Here is a 21,701-nt window from a genome sequence, read left to right as displayed (position 1 = left end):
ATACAGACTCCTAAAGGCTAAATGCTGCTTCTAAGACACTACAACTGTTTTGAAAGCTGCTTATTTTTGTATCACATCACTAGAAGGCATAGACAAAATTATTGTGGGGAGGTACTCTGCATCCATATTTCTTCCTTGTGGTCAGTATGGATAGTCCCTCTCTGACCATCCAACTCTGACGATGGGGAGGTGGGGGGGGGAATAGCAGGACAATCATCAATAGGCCTGCACAGAGAACCTGAAGTAGCCCTTCCAGAGACAAGGGAGAACAAGGGCTGCTGTTGGATCCTGCCCAGAACACAGAACCCAGCTGCAATGTCCACACAGGTCCTGAAGATGTGGAAGGTCCCATTGTATCTGTTTTCACAATTAAACAAGATTTTAACATAATTGTGTTGCTGATGCTGTTGTGTCTTCAATGTGTGATGGTTCTTGGCTCTATTCGTGCCTGCCTATTGTTCATGAGAGATTTTGTCTTCATAAGAATCGGAGAACAAGGTGTTCTGGAAGCTCTTTTCAGTTGCAATCTGGTGAACTTCTTACGGATTTTTCTGTATGGAGGGGAGGAGGAAAGGAGGGAAAGAAGAAAGAGACAATAGCAGAGATAAATCTCAGTCTTTCACAGGCTGCTGAAGAGATAAGAAAACAAACAAATAAATACTCTTACCAGAGCAGGAAGGCTAGTTCATGGCAAAGAGATTTGCAGTCAACTAGAGGGAACCCTGGCCATCAACTGAAGATTCACAGTTGTCACTAACTAGTAACTGACATTCAGTGAAAAGTGAATTGGTGTAAGACAATATTTGGACAATAACATTCAATTATATGAAATCTTGGGACACAATACTTAAATGGGGAATCCTGGCATGTGATTTCAATACAGGAATGAAGAGTCACAGAAGAAAGAACCCAAATGAATGTGTTATTTCTCTAAAAGTGATAGACTGGGAGCAATTTTCAGCACACTTATTTTCACTGAATCAATTTTGCAAGTAAGAGATAGCCTGAGACTTTGGGCCTTTTGTGCTAGTGCCTTTTGGGTGCAGTAAATTCTCTTTAATTTTAGTCAAACATTAACTAGAGGTGGTCATGTTGTTGGTATTGTAATTGTGTGCATTCAAGGATAATTAATTTGATAGAAAAAGCTTTGTTAAGTTCCAACAGCTCTGTTGGCTCTATATTGTTACAAATCAAAACCATAATACTGAGTATAACCAAAGTAGCAGAAAACACAGAAATGATGAATACATTGGATGTTGAGAACCATCTTCATTGGCAGAGTCCGCAATGTTACATGTTGGTGGAAAATTACTTTTTTTCCACAATTCACTCAAGTTCGTTATACCAGCTTATATTTAGGCAGCTTACAAATCACAAAGATTTTGAGCTTATGGAAATGAATTACAGTGAATGCTGCCCTCTACCAATTAGAGAGACCAGGTTTTCTAATTCAGACTTCCCAAGTTGAAAATCTGACCTGATTGCAAATTACATGGTGCTGATGTGCATCAGAGCGCATCAAGGTTTTGACACAGTAACCAAAGAAGTGATTTTCCCTTTCATCTTAAAGGGCTCCCAACTCTGAAACTGAAAAATCGTGGTCCCCGAAGTTGAAAATACAGGGACAGCTTAAAATATACTCTACTGAGTACTAAAAAGGCTCTTATTTGCATGTTAAATTTTCAAGCACATATTTAGTTGCTGGTTGAGTTTGCCTCAGCAATCTAAGCTACCAACCAAATAGCTGAGCCAGAGAAGAGAATCTAATCAAGGACAAAACAATAAGCAAAGAATCAGGAGAATATACTGAACTCTTACAGATTAAGGGAGCCTGAAAAATATACTTATTGTGGTTTATGTTTTTGAAAGGCACAGGGAAGTATTTGTCTTAGCTGCCTGAAAGTAGGATGTCATCAGCATCTCATGGTCTGGAATATCAAGCGAGGATTTAGCATCATTCAGTACTAAGCAAAAGGAAATGAATTCCCAAAAAGCAAAGCTTCAGCTATTCATGCAGTCCCACAGAAACACAAACTTATTCATTGAGTACTTACTTTACATGGCCATCTCAATTTAAGCTTAAGGAGATATCAAATAAATTGACAAGAAATTGCATTCAGAATGCTAAGATCATAGAAACATAACCTGAAACTGTTAGAAATATGTATTTCTAAAACAATGACATAGCTAGGTTTTGTAAATCTATGTTAATAGATGAGAGCTGTTTCCCTCAAATATTATCATGGGGATCATTCCAGAAAAAGCTTACATAACTGGATCCCTTTTTAATATATTTGTTTGCAGAACTCTGTATTTATTTAAAGAACTGATGTTCTCATTAAACATAAGAAACTCATGGTTTATAAAATGATTAGATTGCCCTTCTGACTTTATAATATAGCAACTTCATAAACTGTTGCGAAGTTCCTAGTGACGAAACAAATATACAGCTCACACTAAATGTAAGGACAGTAAAATATTTGTGATTAGGATTTACAATTGTTATGTAAGGACAGTAAAGTCAGGAGACACAGTTGTCAAATACTGGTTCCAAAGTAGCAAGGAGAATGGCAGAATTTGAAAGAGGAAGGTCTTTGGCATTGCATCAAGCAAACCACAAAACCGGTTGGTCAGCTCTTCATTTAGTACAAATGAAAGTAGCTCCATGTAGGTGGTCAGAAGAGCTAAACTGGTACACATTCTGAAAAGACAATCCAGAACTTCCATTTAAAGAGGATTATGAAAATGCTTACAGAAATTAGCTTTCAGAAATAAAACTGGAAGGATGGAAATTTCTGCTGACTTCATTAAAAACATTATTTGAAAAGTCATTTGGCTAAGCTCAAAACAGTTCTTTTCATAGCAAAAATATAAAGCATGGAGGAAACCAATCTACTCTGCTGAAGAATTTAGCATCTAAAACAGTTAAACTTTTTAAGAGACACTGATTGAGTTTTACAACCCTTCATCAGGTGTTGTTTTTTTTTTTTTAAACACTTGAGCAATCAGGTTATAATGGTAGCTGATGAAAGGTAGGAAATTCAAAGATAAGGTTGTCGGTGTCTCTCTCTCAAAGCACTTCAACACAATCTCCTCTCTCCCCAAGCAATATAGCAAATTAAGGGCAGAGTCACCTTTAACGTTCAATTTCCTGTCCCTTTTTCAGTTAATACCAGCCATATGTTTTCATTACATACAGCTTTTTATTTGGTGCTGGCAAGTAAATGACTTTAATATCTGTAGAGGTGATAACATCCTTTGCAGTTGTTAGGAAAGAGTAATTGCCATTTTCACCTGCTTTTTCATTCGATTCTTGTATTGGTGCTTGAAGCATGATGTGTTAAAGACTTCATTTGAAATGCTAATTAAAAAACGTTTTAACGCCTTTCCATTGTACTTCTAGTCCTCTTGAGACCAAAGGTAGGAAAATGAATCAAACCTTCAAATAGGGGATTGGTATATAAAGCCCACTTCCTTTCTGTGTCAGATGCAATGCATGCACTGTTGCAAATGTAAGAAGGTGACAAATCATTTATGTCCACCTGACAGTAACTGCAGATAAAGGTAAATAAGGCACCTGACAGCTATTCAGAGAAATATGGAAATGCAAGTACTGCATGCTATTAAGACATGTCTTCTCTTTGCAAGTTCTATATAGAGACTGTAATTGACTGCATAGAAATAATAGTTACTCTGCATGGAGCACTTATGCCATGCTTAAACACCAGACAAACAAGTTCAACCCATTTTTAAGTTTTAAGTGGATTCTACAATCTACTGATGGTTAAGCACAATTCTGTTGTGATATCTAGACTTCTCAGGAACAGAGATTTCCATGTCAGACAACACTGTGTCTGCTGCCATCTGTCACATGGCAACAACATGAAATAGTATAATGTTGGGAAGGTTCAACCTCTACTGCTGTACCACCACCATCTGCCTCTGATATTGTGGGCCAACAGAATAACATAGGAAATATTACATTTGGAGCAGCCCTTGTATTATTACATAGTTGTTACTAGTAGCACAAAGAATCTGAACAGATCTGTAGCAAGCATAAGAGAATGGATTAGCCACATAATCAACACTGAAATTTCACTAACTCTCTAGACTGGGGTTCACTGTGACTTGCCAGTTGTACACAGAAACTTAAACCTGCCAGTTTTACAAAATACTGCCACCCTAGAATTAAGTGGAGTTTTAAACACTGACTACAGCAAGGCAGAATTCTGCCTCTTTGTATGTGCTTTATGCAAAACTGGCAATCAGTGTTAATATCAAGACTTGCAAGGAGAAAATAATGTTTCAGTTTTGCCATATTCTATATTTCAAATAACAAAGATGTGTGAAGTGTCTACTGCTGCTCCACAGCAATGCAAATGTTGTGTGCTATGTAAGATCTTTGAGTGCAAGCTAAAGGCCACCTAGCAAAACACAACTATTTAATAAGTAACCATGATTCCTTGTGGCATAATAATCTTAATTACCACTTATTTCTCTGAGGGCTTTTTGTATCCAGAAGTACACTATAACTCTTCAGTGGATTAAATTGCAATAAAGGGGACTATTTTAGGAGTCTGAGAGTCTTTCCATTAATTTCAACGAGGCTTTTGAACTAAGTGAAAAAAAAGTGAGCAATGCTGAGTCTGCTACAAGAAAAATTAGCTGTGATGAACTTGTAGATGCAGATACAGATCTTTGAAACCTGGTAACTCACAGCACTTCCTTCAATTCTACCTGTGTGTATATGCGAAGGGGGAATGCTGTATTCTATTTGTCTATGTGGCTTGCTGATTTAGGTGTTTTTTTTCCCCTTCAACACTCTCAACACTCAAAGTTTACCTACATTCTGTTAAAGTTTTGACCTAACCTCAAAATTATAGCAACTAGGACAATAAGCTCCTTTGTGAAATATACATTTATAAAACAAATTTTTTATTATTTATTATTATTAACAGAAAACTCTTGCCATGAGCAACTGTTTTATATCATAAAACTAATACAGGTAGCAGAGTGTGTTAAAATCTTAATGAGATTAAAGAAGAGCTGCTATAGACACTTGAGCATCATATAAATGCTTTAAGAGCTTGCCTTATTTTTCTACTCCTAGCAAGGAAATGCTTTCCTTAACAAAGTGGTTACCTTCCAATCTGGCACAAATATTCTCTGTGAAAAATTTACAGACACAAAAGCTAAAAGTCATGGTGCCAGATCATCCTGAGCAGGTTAATATATTATTTTCAAACACCATACCACATCAAGGGCATTTTGTGTTTCAGAGCAACAGCTTAGTTACTACAAATATGTAAAGCAGTTAACAATATTTTTAAGCCTTTTCATTATGGAGAGGAAAAACCCAGTTAATTGCTTATAATACAGACTCCTATGATAATGTTGTGGCATGGCATGAGCTGCCTTTCTGTCCCTGTCTACTTGCTGCTGGCTTAAAATCTACTAAAAAAACCCAACACTTCCTTGGAGCAGAAACCTTTGTGTACATTTATAGAGCGGCTCCTAGAACAACAGGGACCTGACCCATTACTGAAATTATTTATATCACTTTTGCTGCAAAAAAATGGCACAGAATAATCACCTCATCCAGCAGGTTTTTCCATGCTCCTGCTTTTTCTGAAAACGTTATGTTTCATTAATATTGTAAAGTGGCTTTGAGTGCTCTGAGACAAGAAATTAAAGAAGAGCAAAGTATTATTCTCAGCATTACTGCTAATTTTTCAGCTGAATGCTGGAACTAAGATAAACTTATCTGTTAACCCCTAAGAACGTTCTAAATAGATGCTGTCATAAAGCAGTCATCACATGATGACTCAACCTCAACAATCAGTGATAGAATTATTCTCACGGTTCATCTGTGAGCTTGGTACTTACCACCAGGAGACTAAATTTACCCACTGCAGATGGCTAGGACAAAAATGATAGCACATCAGTTTCACTGCAACATGGACTTGCTCACTTTTTGGCAATGCTGGCAGCACAGGGGCTCAGATTCCTTCCCAGCTCCCTGTAATTTGTGGTAGGCACCACTGAAAATAAAAATCTCAATATATTTGATAGGAATGACAGACAGCACAGGTCTCCCCACTGATTAAGTAGCTGAGGACTTCCCCTACCTCTCAGGTGGATTTTGTTAACTCAGCAGTGACATTATCCCCTCTTGCAAGCCAAAAGCAGTGCCTACCAGAGAAGCATGCACAGAGCTATGTTCCCTCCTCAGTTTCCCTCAAAAAAGGGAGAAAAAGCTGCCCTGTGGAGTCATAGCATTCAACAACAGTTCCCACCTGAGTAGAGGGAATGAGACCCAGCAAAAGTAGATCAATGGAATGGGTAAAAAGTAAATTATTCATACATCTTAAAACAAAACAATGGTTCAGGCTTCAAGAGACCTGTAACCTGAGCTACGTGACAGCTGCTTTGAACCTTATTTGAAATTAATTAGCCTCTCCTTAGTTAACACTGACTTCAGACAGCTTAAGGCACGAATTTGCTCTATTAAAGAAAGAGTTACTTAACCTCTCTTTTCCTGTCAGCGTACCTACAAGACCACTGCACATATGTCAATATGTCTGCACCCTGTGAATCCAAGGAGCCAGAAAGTCTTCTACAGAAACAAAAAACAGATGATCTCAAAGAAACTCCTTTCTTCTTTCCTTTCAGGATGTGGGTGAATTCCCACACTACAGAATTTTATACTTTGCCAATAGAAATTGTCATCACCATCTAGTATTTTTAAGAAAAATAGTCACTCTGTATATTAAATATAACCCACTATTAGATGAAAATATAACCCACGTGACAGCATACATTTTTTCATTCGACAAAAAAATGGAGAGAAAATGAATCAGAGCTGGCAGAGTAAATGCAGAATTGCTTTCACCTCCTTCCCAAACATCTTGCATAGTAATTCATGATTCTATGTTATTTCAGAAGACAGTTTTTGGTTTTTTGTTTGTTTGTTTGTTTTAATCTGTAAGAAGGGGTTAAGAACATACAGCATCTGAGTTCTCGAACTCTATCATAACTACTTTAGTATTTTATTTATTAGGAGAAGAGCTTCTATGACTTTTCGTTAGCCTTTTTATTGGTTTCTTTTCTCACCTTGTTTGATTATATCAGCTGAGGTTTTTGGCCTGAGCTCTGTGTTTACAATATTACATCTCATAATATTAACTGAGGCTGAACAAAATGGCAATATTTTCTCTTTATCAATAATGCATATACTTCTCCTGGAATAATATATGTACAGATAGAGTATGTTTAGATGAGCTTCTTGGCACTATTTGCTATTAAGCAAAGGAAGAAAATCCGAATTAAAACTTCATACCAGAAAGATATGGATACCAATGTTTACCTTAAAAATCTGTCTCCCAGGGTCCTGCCTCACAGCATCCATCTCTTTCCTCAACGGAGGAAAGCTTTGCCACGAAATGATTTAATATGCTAATTTTTAAGGTAATTCTGATTTAAGATCAGAATTTTTATTTAATATTCATAGAATCAAGGGTCTACTCTAGTTCATTTTCTGACTATACTCAGAAGAATTAATTCTGGTCTCCACTCTTAGAGCCAACAGTTTTCCTGTCAGTATCACACAGTGTTTGTCGGTCTGTTTAATGAAAAAGCGCAGACCATCCTTGAGAGTAGTTGTATATTAATATTATTCAAATTTACAGATTAAAAGGTGGAGCTACTCAGATGTTAATGCCATGTATGCAACAGGAACTGAGAAGCATAGACTTGAGATTTTACGACAGTATTTCTATTGCATTTGGTCAAGTAAATATTTTAACCTCTATTCATAGCACAAATAATGAAAACAACCACTCATCTTGTCTCTTTAAATGTCTGACAAGAACTGACAGTTATCTCTGTGATTGTCTTTCACAGTCATTATGTTCCCTGCAGTATTTTACATTTAAAATCCTCGTGCAGTTCTTATGCAAACTTTTTCACAAAAAGAGACCAACATTTGCTTCTTTACAGCCTTACATTAGCACAACAGAATCATGCGTCTAACAGATCTTAGGGAGTTAAAATACTCAGAAGAGCATAACAAATAAATGATTGAATGTATACACTAAAATATAGACTACTTCAGAATTAAATCTTCTATCAGTAAAAAAATAATCTTTGAAGACTGAAATTTAGCAGCATTGTTTGAGAATTACATCCATCAATAGCTGAGAACTAATGTGATAAAATTCTGGTTTAGGCACAGGAATTGTGAGGGGAAGCTGCTTTTACTCCTGAACTAGAGTTACTCAAGGACTGCTATAGATAAAATCTGCATAATTAATCAATTAATCTTGTCTTTTCTTTGATATTGAAATATGTGGAAGACTATGCCGGTGTGACAAGTTAGTATTTTCATTTTTTTTTTTATAAGTTTCCTAAGGCTTTATTAAAGTGCTTTTAAAATGGAAACTGGCTTCATATACAAAGATGTTTCCTCATAGAAAAAAAAATTGTGTTCAAAATCAAATAGATTTAAACTCCCACAATATAATAAGGTCAAGTATTACAAGGTGACACATTCCCTCTGAGGATCTGGATTTAGGAAAAAGCTGAGGAGCAAGCTAACAAAACGTAAGCCCTAAGACCTTCAGTTAAAACATCCTGTAAAGCAGATTGGGTTCAGCTACAACAAATCTACTGCACAAACACAAAAGACAGCTTCTGAAGGAAAACCTTTAGAAATGGCCAACAGCACTGCAAGAAATTCAAGGTTTGTAAAAGAAACTATAAGAAAACAGGTGAAAAAAAATTGTGTGACATCCTAATTTAACATAATTTGAGTTACTGTATGACACACTCAAGCTCCCTGGCTGCATTCAGTGGGAGCCAGGCATACATTTAAGAGCTTTAATGAACTGGGATTAGAAGGTCTAACAAAATAAACGAGGTTCCTGGAAAAGTTCAGTAATCTTACAAGAGCTTTTCCACCAGCATCTGTGCTTAAGACATTTGTTAATGCACTTACCATCTCCATGGTTTATTTCAGCTCTTTTACCCTCTCAAGGTTTCCTAGGAAAATGAAACTTTGCAAAAAGACTTGTTTCAGGAATTTCCCTTCCCAAATATAAAATCCTCTGGCTACTTCCATGCCTCCTGTCTCAATGTGAAATGACTCTTGTCAAAGAGAACAGAGGATGGGTGCAAGTGGTTGAGTGTCTAAATGTGTCATTACTCTTTAGCTGAGACATGTGAATTAACCATATTTGAGCTCCTACCTTAAATGCAATTGCAAAATATGTTTTGGTATCTAAGCTACCATAGAGAGGCTGCATATGTGAAGTTCTGCTCACAACAGGTTTGAATTCTTACAAGATCATTTTACAAGATCCAACTGTGTGACTTTTCAGGCAGCAGTAACTAGGTCATTTACAACCATCTGTTCATAGCCCCCTGTCTCCCTGCTGCCATCACTGAAGCCATGGACTAATTAATTTTCACCTTCTAATCAGTGAAGATCAGCTCCAAAAACTAACAAACTGCCTAGACTCAGTTAGCAGCTTCTGGACTCCTGTGGATGGCATTTCCATGAGACTTCATTACCAATAAAGGTAAAAAGTGTTTGAAAGGAGTTTCCTTCTGACCTGCTGCTCTGTGTACAGCAGCCCTGAGGAAGAATAATATAGTCTTCATCTAATTATTCAGATGGAGAACAGAATTACCCTCAAATCTCCAACAAAGTATTTAGTCAGCTTATTAATTTCACCAGGAGTTGGGCATCTAAAGGCTTGGAGACACAGGGAACAATGAACTGAATCCAGTTTTCTCATGTCTGACGTAAGTATGTCAACATCTTCCACTTAGCTTGTGGCTTTAAACAAGTAGCTTACTACAACATTACTGAAACATTATCTTAAACAAATCTCCAAACAAATATGGATGCATTTCATTCATTTTAAAGACTAACAAAGCAGAATTCTTCACAGTATGCAATCTTCAAGCCTAACAGCAATCAAGAATAGCATAACTTATATCGAACTAAACCTTAAATGAGAGAATATGTAGAATACTGCAGTTCTGGTTTTGTTTTTGGTGTAGAATCTATTATTCCTTTAACATGTTAAAAAAAATATCTTCTCACATTCTTCAAATGATGCTGATTTTAGTTTCATCAAAGAATCCTGCTCTTAAAAACTTCTGCATTATTACAATAATGTTACTTTGATTCAAAAGTTATCATAACGCAAGCTACAGGAAAAAGACCCGTAGATGAATTGTGTCAGAAAGTATCTGCAGATTCATGAAAACTGCTCAAAGAGAAGCAAAGGGTAAGAGATTATGACCTATTTTCTGTATTACTGGTTGGGATTCTGCATCACAGCACCTCAGCTAGAGCTCAGGGAAGAATTATCACTTATAAGGCATCAACAGTACACAACATTCACCAATATTCACATGAAATAAGATGAAAATAGCAGTTGACTGAAATTCTTAGACTACAGATCTTTGCTCTGATGAAAATGAAAAAATATACTGACTTAGAGCAGTACTTAGCCAAGTAGGACCTCTACCTGGAGCAGGTACAGTTCCTCCCCAGACTCCCCATCTGCAGTATTGTACTAGAAATGATTTCAAGCTCACCTGTACTTAAATGCATCCAGTCAATATTTGCAATCCTATTAACAAGGATTAGACAAAATCCTAAAAGAGATATTCTAATTCTATAATCCCTGCTTTTCAAGATATATGACAATGATATAATACAGCAGAAGTAATCGAACCAGAAAAATGTACCCTTAGAGGTTGACAGTTACTTATTTTCTGATTAGAGGTTTGTAGCTAGTGCATAGCATTGTTAGACTCGAAGTTGATTCTCCAAATATGCAGCCAAGCATCTCCATGCAGACAGACACAGGATGGGAGTCTCATGGCCACAATTCCATGCAGGTAAGAAATGAAATGGTGCTGTGCTCTGTGATCCAACTATGGTGAAATTCAAATCTGGAATTCAAATTCAAATTAAACTGCCTCATCTTTATGAAAAGCAGAGACCACCCCTGAGTGAACATCAGAAATACTTTTTTTGTGCACAACTTTTTGTGCATAATGGAGGAAATTTGAGAAAAAAAGCATACACACATCTATGAGCATTTCTGTGATCAGAAACTGCATGGGTGAAGAGGAAGAATGGATAGAGTAAACAGTGGAATCATGACTTTGCTCCAGACCTGCATGTATCTTCTTTAATAAAGAATCAAGACACAGGAGATTTACTCCTCCACTCGTCCCTTTTCTCCCAGCAACACACTGCAACTGTTAACTTGAACACAGTGCCTGATATTAAAGCCCATGCTGGAAGGACACAGGACAATGGCAAGTTATTAACAACTCATAAAATACTTATAATAATGGTTTGGTTCACTTGAGTTTATGGTTTACACTGATAGAACTACAATGTGTTGAGTGCTAGCAGTATATGCCAGAGCACCAGAATTAGTCTCTGCAAAACAACCAGGCCACTGATGGCAAAAGCAAGACAACATTTTGCTGAATTTATTTTCTGGGCACCACATTCTCCTCTTTTTCAACATGCAACTTTAGATTTAAGCTTTTGTGTGTGGTATGAGACATGCATAAATAAAAATGAGTGATATCAGGTAATTATCACAAACACCGTGATATCAGTACGTAGTACCTCAGCAAATCAAGGCACGCTTTTTTGTTCTAGAGGAAGAACACGATGTGAAGAATATGAAAACTGCCTTTATAGTGCTGCCACAGGGATGCCTCTCAAATCATTTTATCAGCAAAAAGGAAGCAATGCCTGCTGGTAACAGCTAAAGATCACATTCTAATCTTAACAGTTGCAGTTAACTCATTCCCAATGGAGTTGCACTTACCGTGAGAAGGTTTCTAACTGCTTCAGCGCTGAAAGGAAACAAGCATTGAGTCATTCAACTGTAGTTCTATATGCAAGTGTGCTTTTTGGCCCATGAAGGGAAAGCATATGGAATCTGCAGCTATAACCCTTTCAGCCAAACCTTTCCAGACATTTTTTATAATGTAAATGCTGAAAATAAATTTCCTGTTCCACACTGTTTTAGCTGTCCCTATACAAATATCAGCAGCAGCAGCACACACATATAAGGTCTGTTACAGACAGAGCATGTACATAGGAACAGTAAGCATGTTGAGTACCTTGAACTGGTAAGAAAAGTTAAAATCTACAGATACATTTTCCTTGACATCCAAAGGCTATTTGGATTACTAGTTTTATTCGCAGATATCTAAAGCAACTCAACAGATATTAAGCTGATGTATTACATTTTTATTAAGCTTCTCTAGACCACAATAAGGATTTTCCTTTTTTTTTTCTCCCCAATTATTATGCAAGTCCCAGAATGGTAATTCAGTACAAAGAATTTAATTTCACAGAATGCAGCCATTTTTTGCATTAACCTCTAAAAGAATCCACATTACAGTAACAAAATGGGAATAAAAACTGAAAAGATTCCTTACAGCAAAGGTGATTTAGTACAATGTTCTGAAAGAAATTATTTTATAGTTATGAGACTATTGTCTGAGCTCAATTATACACACAGTGGTAGTACAATCCCAGCAGCTAATATCAAAGTATATTAAAAGGAAATAAGTAGAGTCCCTTGGTGAGTAGTAATGAATGTAAGACTCTTTAAAGAGTGAATTTGTAGTGAATCGTGTAAATAGATTTGCACTTTAGAATAAAATCTTGAGCAAGTTATTTTAGAGTAGGAAATGAGAGTTTCTTTTTCATTCAGAAAGTGAGCAAATATAGAAAAATATGAAAATACGAAATTCATTAAAGTTCAACATAAAATTATGATGTAATTTCATGGGAAGTGCTCTTGAACTGTCACCTATGTTTCACCTAGATTAATTTATGCTTTGATTCTGTGACTGAACTGATGTTGAAATCCCAAGTAAGGTGAGCTCTCACAGGTGTCAGAAAGGTTTCTGAATAAAGAGTGCAGGCTGTTACCACTAATGAAAAAGCAGAACTAGAGACCTATATATTCTAGGGGAAAATTCACTTAATGTGCTAATAGGCACTCAGGTCACGGTCTTAAAATTCTAGAATAATTACAAAGACTGCCTTGGAAAAATTAGACTAGTTGTAGTTTCTATATTTACTTTCCATGCCTTGAATACTTAGAATCCTACTCATCCATCACTACCCATACCCTGGAATCTGAACAATTTGAAATACAGTACTGAACTTTATAGAAATAAGATTGGAGCTTAAATTCAGAGGTGGGAAGAATGATAATAATTTCTTTTAAAATATCATTGAACATAAAAGCAAACGAACAAAGATGTATATTCATCTTACCTATCAAAAGACAATAATGTTTTGAATGCTTACGTTATATATCTTTGGCTTCGTTAGAATGAAAATGACACCTCTTTTAGTTCAGCAGCAAAAGGATTATATTTTTGTGGTATAATTTTTTAGCTAAGAAACATTGGACAGAAATGAAAACTGTTTTATACCATACCAATCAAAAAATAATACTGATTTTTTTTATTTTTCTTTTTTTTTGCAGATTGTAATTAGCATATGTCTCTCTTACATGTATTTTTCACAAGCATACATGATAAAGCAGACAGGACTCTGATGCAGAACAATAGGAAAACATGCCTCACAAAGCAAGTCGGTATCTTGACACAAATGTGATGATTTTTTTCTGAGCTGGGTGTACAGCACATATTTAATGGCTGCAAACTGGCAACTGATTTATTGTCATTTTTCATTATATGGCAGGACTGGGTTAATTGTGTTTTGCTTTCACAGTCATCTCCTCCATACATAAGATATCTTTTCCCATTGCAGTCGCGTTGCATTCAACTACATCGTGGCCATGTTCAACTCTGTGAACTCCTAGCACAAGACAGGCCAACTGTCAGGGACTAATGCCTATTTCTTCTTATCTCCCAAGGAACAGAACATTGAATAACTGCCTGGAACATCAGTACACTATTAGCAGCAGGACTAGGTAGGGCTTTCCACTTCAAGTTATAAAGCCTGAAGGCAAATGAAAGCCAAGAGGAGAATAAGCTAAACAATCTCTTCCAAATTATCTTAGAATAAGGGTGAAGGGAATCTGAAAATCAAAGAAAAAAGTTAGAAAGGAGAAAACATCCCTGAAGTTAGAGAAGGAATCAACTGAAAAAAGAAAAAGGAAAAAAGAAGAAAAAAAGAAAAGAGAAAGACCTATGAGAGCAAAAGAACAATCGCATATGAAATGGAGTTTCAAGGGATAAAAGTTGCTGTCTCACACTAATAGCAATTTTGAACATTGCACTTGTAATGACTGAGGTACTCTTAGTCCTGGTGTGATGATGTCACAGAAGATGAGTGCCTGCGTGCTTGTGTTAGACCTACAGCATTAGCTTTTATCAGACTGGAAAAAACTGACAGGAAGTGGCTCAATCAATGCAAGTTCTTAAGCACTGCCTGCTGCACTTCTTTAGTGATGCACTATGCCACTTTTAGACGTTACTTCTTTTGAAGGAAATCATTGAGGTCATATTCCTGCCTATGATCCCCATACAAGGGCCTTTCAAATGTTACTCAAATAATTAAAACAAGTAAAGAAGAGGAAGAGTTGCAGACACAGAGTCATGACATCTAAACTCCTGTTTATCCACCACTATCACTGCAGAAGTGGAGATAGTGCAAGTTCTGCCTCACTCCTCCACCTCAGCCCTGGCAGGGAATGGCCTCTGCAACCACAGAGATGGAGAGGAAGATCTGTAACGTCAGGAGCAGACATAGCTATCCCAGATGAGTGTTTCACAAAGGCAAGATTCATATCATACTTCAATCTCTTAGAATTTAAACATCTAAACTAGCTGTCTGGGCTACCTCTGTGATCAGTGGGGAGAGACAGCTACTGTCAGTGTAGAACTTATCTCATTCTTTGACAGGTACCTCTCTATAATAAATGGAAAGAAAAAAAAAGACATCTAAAACTTCTATACCAGTGGCTAAGGCTACCCATCACATTCTGGCGATATACTCGCTAGGGTCTTGTTTGATACTACTATGTGTGTCTATATCCACTATCAAACAACTTTTAAAATACTGAATTTTATCACTGAGGTAGATATCAGAAGCCAAAGGGCTTATCATTCTCCTACTGTCAACTCTGAATTGCTGAACCCCTCAAGCAAAAGAAAAATGAAGTACCGTATATAAATAATCTTGAAATAACCACCAAATTATCACATATGAATATCTACCATAAACTGAATTAAGCATGCATATTTTTCTTGGTTAGCTCTGTATTTATGTATGTTCTTTCCCTATTCTTATTTTATTATTGACATTTTTCTTTGACAAATGGCCTTTCTAGGCCTGTGAAATAATCACAGAAATGAAGATCAGTCTGATATTTCTTGCCCTAATAATCCCCTTGCTTAAAAGCTAAAGAGAGTTTTAAAGTGCTTTTTAAATAAGAGGTCCAGCAATCAGAGCTTACAAAAATAAGACTAACTTCTTGTCTTACTTGAGTTTAAAACTGGAAATGGACAGACCTTAACAGAGAAAAGGAAAGAATAGAGGAGCCTCCACAAGCAATCTTTCTGTGATATCAAACTCTTCCGGGAAAAGTAAAAGTTAATTAAATTTTACCAATTAATTTGGAAACGATAGACTGAAGAAGATTATTACCTTAGTTGGAAATCAATTATTATCCCAGAAAAGATGCTGACTGCTATATATATTCTCTCTTCTGTGATGTATTTTTTTCTAGTTCTGAAAATTTTTGTGTAGCCTCCCTTGTGGAGATGGATGCACTTTGCTGAATGATTAGAGGTGCCTTAAACTTCACTGTATTTGAACTACAATTGGTAAAAAAAAGTTCTAACCTCTGCCACACAAAGTATAAGACTGAACAAGTGGAATACTTATAATGCTAATATGCAAGAGATGGAAAATTGGGTGTACACTTTGATGTAACAAGGCTCTTTACTGCAACACAACATCAAATAATAATCACTAAAACTGTTATTCAAGTAGTGAATCAATAACATGCATGCAGTTAAGCCTCATTCCTGCTTCAACTTCATTTCTCTTACCTGGTCTCTTCTGTGGCTATAAAGAAACCATCATCTGAAGCATCAAGCCAATTTTGCCTCTGTCTCTTGATCACTGGAATGGCACTTGTCTTAATGGTACTTGCACTGGCTTGCAAGGCCTTACCATTAGTTATATGAACACGGGGAGCAGCATGCTGAAATCATAACAGAAAAACGGGAAAGATATTTGCCTGAGAACAAGCATAGTTCTCAATTTATTCTGCTGTAAGGGGCAGCCTACACACACACTGCCATTCTCAAAAACCAGCTAATTCTTCTCCAATTACTTACCAATCAGATAACATCTCCTGATCATCTGTGCACACTGACATATTTTAGCCATAGAACAGAAAGTTCTTTAAAGCCCACTTATTAAAAGTTTAAAGCCCACTTATTAAAAGAGAAGTGAAGCATGAATCAATGTCATGAACTTGTCTTCAACAGAAACCTGTTGACTTCAGGAGCAAATTCATATCTTCTGATCAAAACCCAGTATCCCAATCAATTTTTTATTTTTAATCCAAGTATTGCATTAATACAATAAAAAATAAAAAAAACATTTCTCACTTTATAGATCCTTTCTGTATTCTGACTTTCTTTTAAATAAAAATCACTATACAGGACAAGAACCTAGGCACTGCTGTAATTTTTTTTTTATATCATCCTGACAGTGGCTATAGTTTGTAAGTTGACTTACTAGTCATTATATATATTCTAGAGCTGACTGCAACAATTCTAGCTTCAGTTCAACGCAGATAACATTAAACATAAATGGTATGTTGATTCACCACTACATATTTAGTTGTACTAATAGTTTAGCAAGATTTAGAGACAGCAGGTGTTCACATCTAATGAGATAAGCCTTCAGATATACGTGCTAGTAGAGAGTGAGTGTTCTCTGTGCTGTAAGAAACATTTTGGAGGAAAATTCCACGATGAACACATTAATTCTTGAATTTAGAGTCTTTGCTGCACAACCAGTTGTCAGCAGGATTAAGTAATTGCACTATTTGATAAAAATAAACATGTTAGAAGACATACAAATTTGAAAGTTTTGCTTATTTTATCTCATGTGCATTCAGCATCACGCTCTCTTAGGAAGAAATATTACTTCTTGCAGAAATAATCCAAATATTTCTCATTACTGATTGCATTTTTGTAATATTCATAAAATATGCCCAATTCTGCACACTCATGGGAGTAGCCTCTAGGAGGACAAAGTCTGCAGTCCTTGAGCTGGAAACATGTACAAAGGTTGGCAGAACACAACATGAAGCTGATCTCTTAAATCATGCCAAAAAAATGTAACAGCCAAATATTACACTTACATTTAATATATTTCATTACCATTATGCCACAGTTTTCAACACAGCTCAATCCAGACCACTTACTCCCTATAGTAGGACAAATTTTATTCATTTGAGGACAAATTCCACCATTCTTTAGTGTAACTAACTGAAGAATCTTTTCTAAATTTTCTTAGATGCAATGCAAGAAAAACAATGATAAATACAATTTGAGTGAGCTGCAGATAACTGAGCAAAATTATTTTCCTTTGTCTTAGAGACAAGGAATGTTTATGGTGAATTTAGTTGCTGTTGCACATAGGGCAACAAATCATCCTTCGTAGGCCCTCTAAATATTTGCCTAAATTTTTTGAGGTTTTCATTCAGTCTAGACTGAATGATTTTCATGTTTAGTTGTGCTGGCTTTCATGGGGAGGAACAAGCAAGAGATATGCTGCTAGAAATAATTCAGCTGTTATTTATAAAAAATTCAGGATAAAATACATAGTTTGGATAAAATTAAAAATCTAAAAGGTATTTAACTGGTGATGTCTAAATGCACAAAATGGATACTGCTCAAGAAGTGAGCAATGCTTCACACATAGAAAACTCAGTCATACACCCAGAAGTACTGATTTCATAGTATATTCCAAGTGATTATTTTTACCTGGCAGTGAGCAGTGCAATATATTGTAGAGGATCATTCAAGGGATTAAAGAGCACTGTATTTACTTTTTTGCTTCCCCAGCCAGAAGCAAGTTTAAGTTCTCAAATATAACAGTATATTTTCCTTTCTAATATGCCACTGAATGTTTCCTTCACAAGACAACCATAAACATGCAATGTTCAGGAATCATATTACAAACAAGAAGCACATTCCATACGGCAAAATCTTTGTAAGGCAGTTAAGCCTTAAGGAAAAATTATGTTTTTCTCATAATACTTCTTCCATGGTAAAGACAGGTGTCAATGCTAATTCTGAAATGTTTTGTTTCCACTTCTTGGAATCTAATTCTTATTCCAGGCAAGATATAGCATTACAGAAAACAGTGCAAGGGTTACAGTATCATCTTCTCTCTCACACATCATAATGATTACTGTTTTTCTTTTATTTCTCTTCTCCATGAGTTCCTTCAATTTATTGGGAGAAATTAATTATACTTTGCTTAAAGACTAGTCTGTGTGCAAGGGACCACATTATCTTTAATTTCCAGCTAATAGAAACAATTGAATTTCTCAAACAATTTAAAAGTAGAAGATCAGTTCAATTTGTTCCTCTAAAAAATATATTTACCCTTGTGTATTAAAATGAGCTTTCAGTTAAATAGTCATACTGACATCAATACCAAGAGCAAACAGACCTTTCATACTAAGTACTTAAATCCCATTCTTTTCCCTTTAATGATGTTTCATTTTTTTATTTTCCTCTCTGAGCATACAAAATTCTAGGAGTATGGGAGCCTCAGGAACACCACTGGTAGTACCACAGAAGATCTACTCTGTCAAACATCACGTACGCAGAATGCTATAGCGATTTTGTTGTAATGCTACTGTGTGCAACTAGGAGCTGGCATTTTGATTTTCACTATTTACTTTACTAACAAGCTGCGATGCCTTTTTCAACAAACAACTGGTATGTTGAGTCCATGTAACAGTGGGAAATTGCAGATCAACAGGGGGTTTATTCAGTCTGCCAGTTGCACGTTGGTCAAATCTGCCTTCCTAGTGAGCAATGACTTCCTCAAACATTCTTCCTTATCCCAGTCTGAACGCATTCATTCAGGTGTCTTGTATCCCTAGAATAAAACTGTTCTACATCCCAAAGGCACTCTGAGAAAACTTTGGAGAGCAATTGGAAGAGAAATAGAAAACACAAGCTGGTGTGCTTTGGGTAAAGCCCCTGAGAGGTAAACTGAGGAAACAGATACTTAAGAGTCTGCCCATGTATCACAATAAATAACTCCATGAAACACATTTCTGAGCTCATGTGAGATGCCTAGAAAGGCACCTCAACACCACAATTTTGTGTTTGGCCCCATAGACATGTGTCCTGATGACGTACTGTTTCAAGTGTGTTAATAAATGAATCAACTGAAGGTTTGGTGAGAAAAAAAAGCTCTCACCAGTCAGCCTTATGGCCCCAGCAGGGAATAAAAAATCCCCATCACAATTTGAAGGCAACATGGCGCATTCAGTACAAACTGGAGTCAGCACAGAGTAATCTCTTGTAAAATTTTCACCTGCCAAGAAGGAGGTTTCCATGCTGAAGACTCAGATATATCTTCAGAGGCTTCTGAAATAAACATTCATCTCCTGAAAGCATTCAGCAAATCTCTGATGAGGAGTTTATGGGATGGGACAATCGTGTGTCACACCTACACAGTGCCACCTGTCCCCTGCTACAACATTTCTCCAGCGGTATAATTCTCTGGCATTTAATCCACTCACAGGCAGGTATGCAGCTTCATTTTTGATAGCTGCTTGCAAGTGCTGCTGTTCAGCACCCATATGGCAGGGACGTGAGATTCCCATTTGTGTACACCTCTCTTCATTTCCTAATGAGCAAGTGAGACACCTCCAATGCTCAGTGAATGCAATACTCCCTCTCAGAGATTACATAAAAAGGTGTTTGAAGTACTAACACCAGCAGGCAGTGTAAGTGCAATGTAAAAACTAATGGGGAATGGCTGCAACTGAAAGAAAGTTTACCTAGATTATTGTAAAATCCTAAGTGGCTTTCAACTTTTCATATCTAACCCTCTACCCATACTTAAGTGACACTTTTTTCATTGCCTAAATTAGTGATATTTGTTTCACTGTTTGGTTTTTTTTTTTACATTTTTTCTCCAACAAAATCAGAGATAAAATCTCTAGACAAAGTAAAAAAATCACTAGAAGAAATCACTCATGCTCAAGATGATTGGCAGTAGCAGTAACTCATATGAATTGCTGCAATTTATTTAATTGACCTAATTATATAGGATATCGTGTAAACCACGGCTAGCCATTGAGTTTAAATTAGGTACTGAGTCTTTTTTTTGCCACACCTGAATGATTCTTACTTGCTCAGCCATTATCTTTCTCAAAATAAATTAATAAATAAATAAATCAAGATTTGGAACTGGTTTAGCTTACTTACTCAGGGAAACTTGAGATGAATGCAAAAATTGCAAAACATGTTTATATGGATTCACTTTCGGTATAGAATTTCATTAAAAAAACCCAAAAGCTATTAAAAATAACCAGAACAATAAATCACATGCAAGAAACCTAAAAAACAATACTCCACAGAAGTATCATTTTGAACATTCTGATTGCTATGTAATCTTCAACAAAATGCCTAGACTAGAAGTAATTCAGAAAATTTTCATCAATAACTTTTGTGCTAGAAGAGGATAAGAAAAAAAAGGCTGACTTTCCAAAGCAACCACATTAAAATACTAGAATGTTCATAACATTTAACCGAATTTACACAAAAGTTCATAAGTTCATAAGGTTGGAAAGGACCTATAAGATCATCTAGTCCAACCATCCTCCTATCACTATCCCTACCCAACTACTAAATCAAATCCCTTAGCACCTCATCTAAACGCTTCTTGAACAGCGCTAGGGATGGTGCCTCAACCACCCCCCTAGGCAGGCCATTCCAGTGCCTGACCACTCTTTCAGAAAATAAATGCTTCCTCAGGTCTAATCTAAATCTTCCCCGGCGCAACTTGTGGCCATTCCCTCTCGTCCTGTCGTTATTTATCAGGGAGAAGAGGCTACATAAAAAAGCTACATAATCTCTGAATAAACATCTTTAAATGCAGCGTTTTGAAGTAAATATTTATTTACATATATATATATATATCAATCAAATTAGTAAGGAAAGACTAACCCACACATCCATTCATAGAATAATAAGAAATCTGTTTTAAACTTAAAATGGAGAAGACCCTCATTCCCATTGCCCACAAATACACCTCTAGTCATTTTTTTTTATTGCTTTTGTTTTGTGTTTAATGAACAGGAATCTGAAACAAGCAATAGGGGACAGCGACTGTATTTGAATGCAGAATTTTTGAGCTTTAAAAAAATAAAGATATACGTAGCGTTTTCAGAAAAGTTGTATGTTCTTCTCCGTAGCTAAGTATAATCCATTCCACACTAGCTTTGATTTAAACACAAATCTGAAACTTTGGAGAAAAGATCAGATTTAAAGTCTTATTTACGCTCTTTTTCTCTCATTCTGTTTGATTAAATATTATGTTTTAATTGTGTTTGTTAGAAAATTGACTATACTCAGTCAGAACAAGTGGACTATATTTCAAAGTAATTATTTATTGC

General features: G+C 36.1%; 1 protein-coding gene across 1 annotated transcript in view; it reads right to left on the bottom strand.

Annotated features, from left to right (window-relative positions):
• Positions 1–400: 400 nt before the first annotated feature.
• Positions 401–21,701, bottom strand: part of MTA3 (metastasis associated 1 family member 3) — a 105,447-nt gene continuing 84,146 nt past the window's right edge. The window contains exons 18-19 of the mRNA XM_065753588.1: positions 16,087–16,241; positions 401–551 (exon numbers count right to left, since the gene is read on the bottom strand). Coding sequence (XP_065609660.1) covers positions 416–551; positions 16,087–16,241 — 291 coding nt within the window. The 3' untranslated portion in view covers positions 401–415. The remainder of the gene's footprint in view (positions 552–16,086; positions 16,242–21,701) is intronic.

This window comes from Cyrtonyx montezumae, unplaced genomic scaffold (assembly GCF_038088225.1).
Source record: "Cyrtonyx montezumae isolate F1298 unplaced genomic scaffold, pur_monq_1.0 scaffold_0, whole genome shotgun sequence".
Taxonomy (NCBI): Eukaryota; Metazoa; Chordata; class Aves; order Galliformes; family Odontophoridae; genus Cyrtonyx; species Cyrtonyx montezumae.
This window is presented reverse-complemented; position numbering and strand designations above follow the sequence as displayed.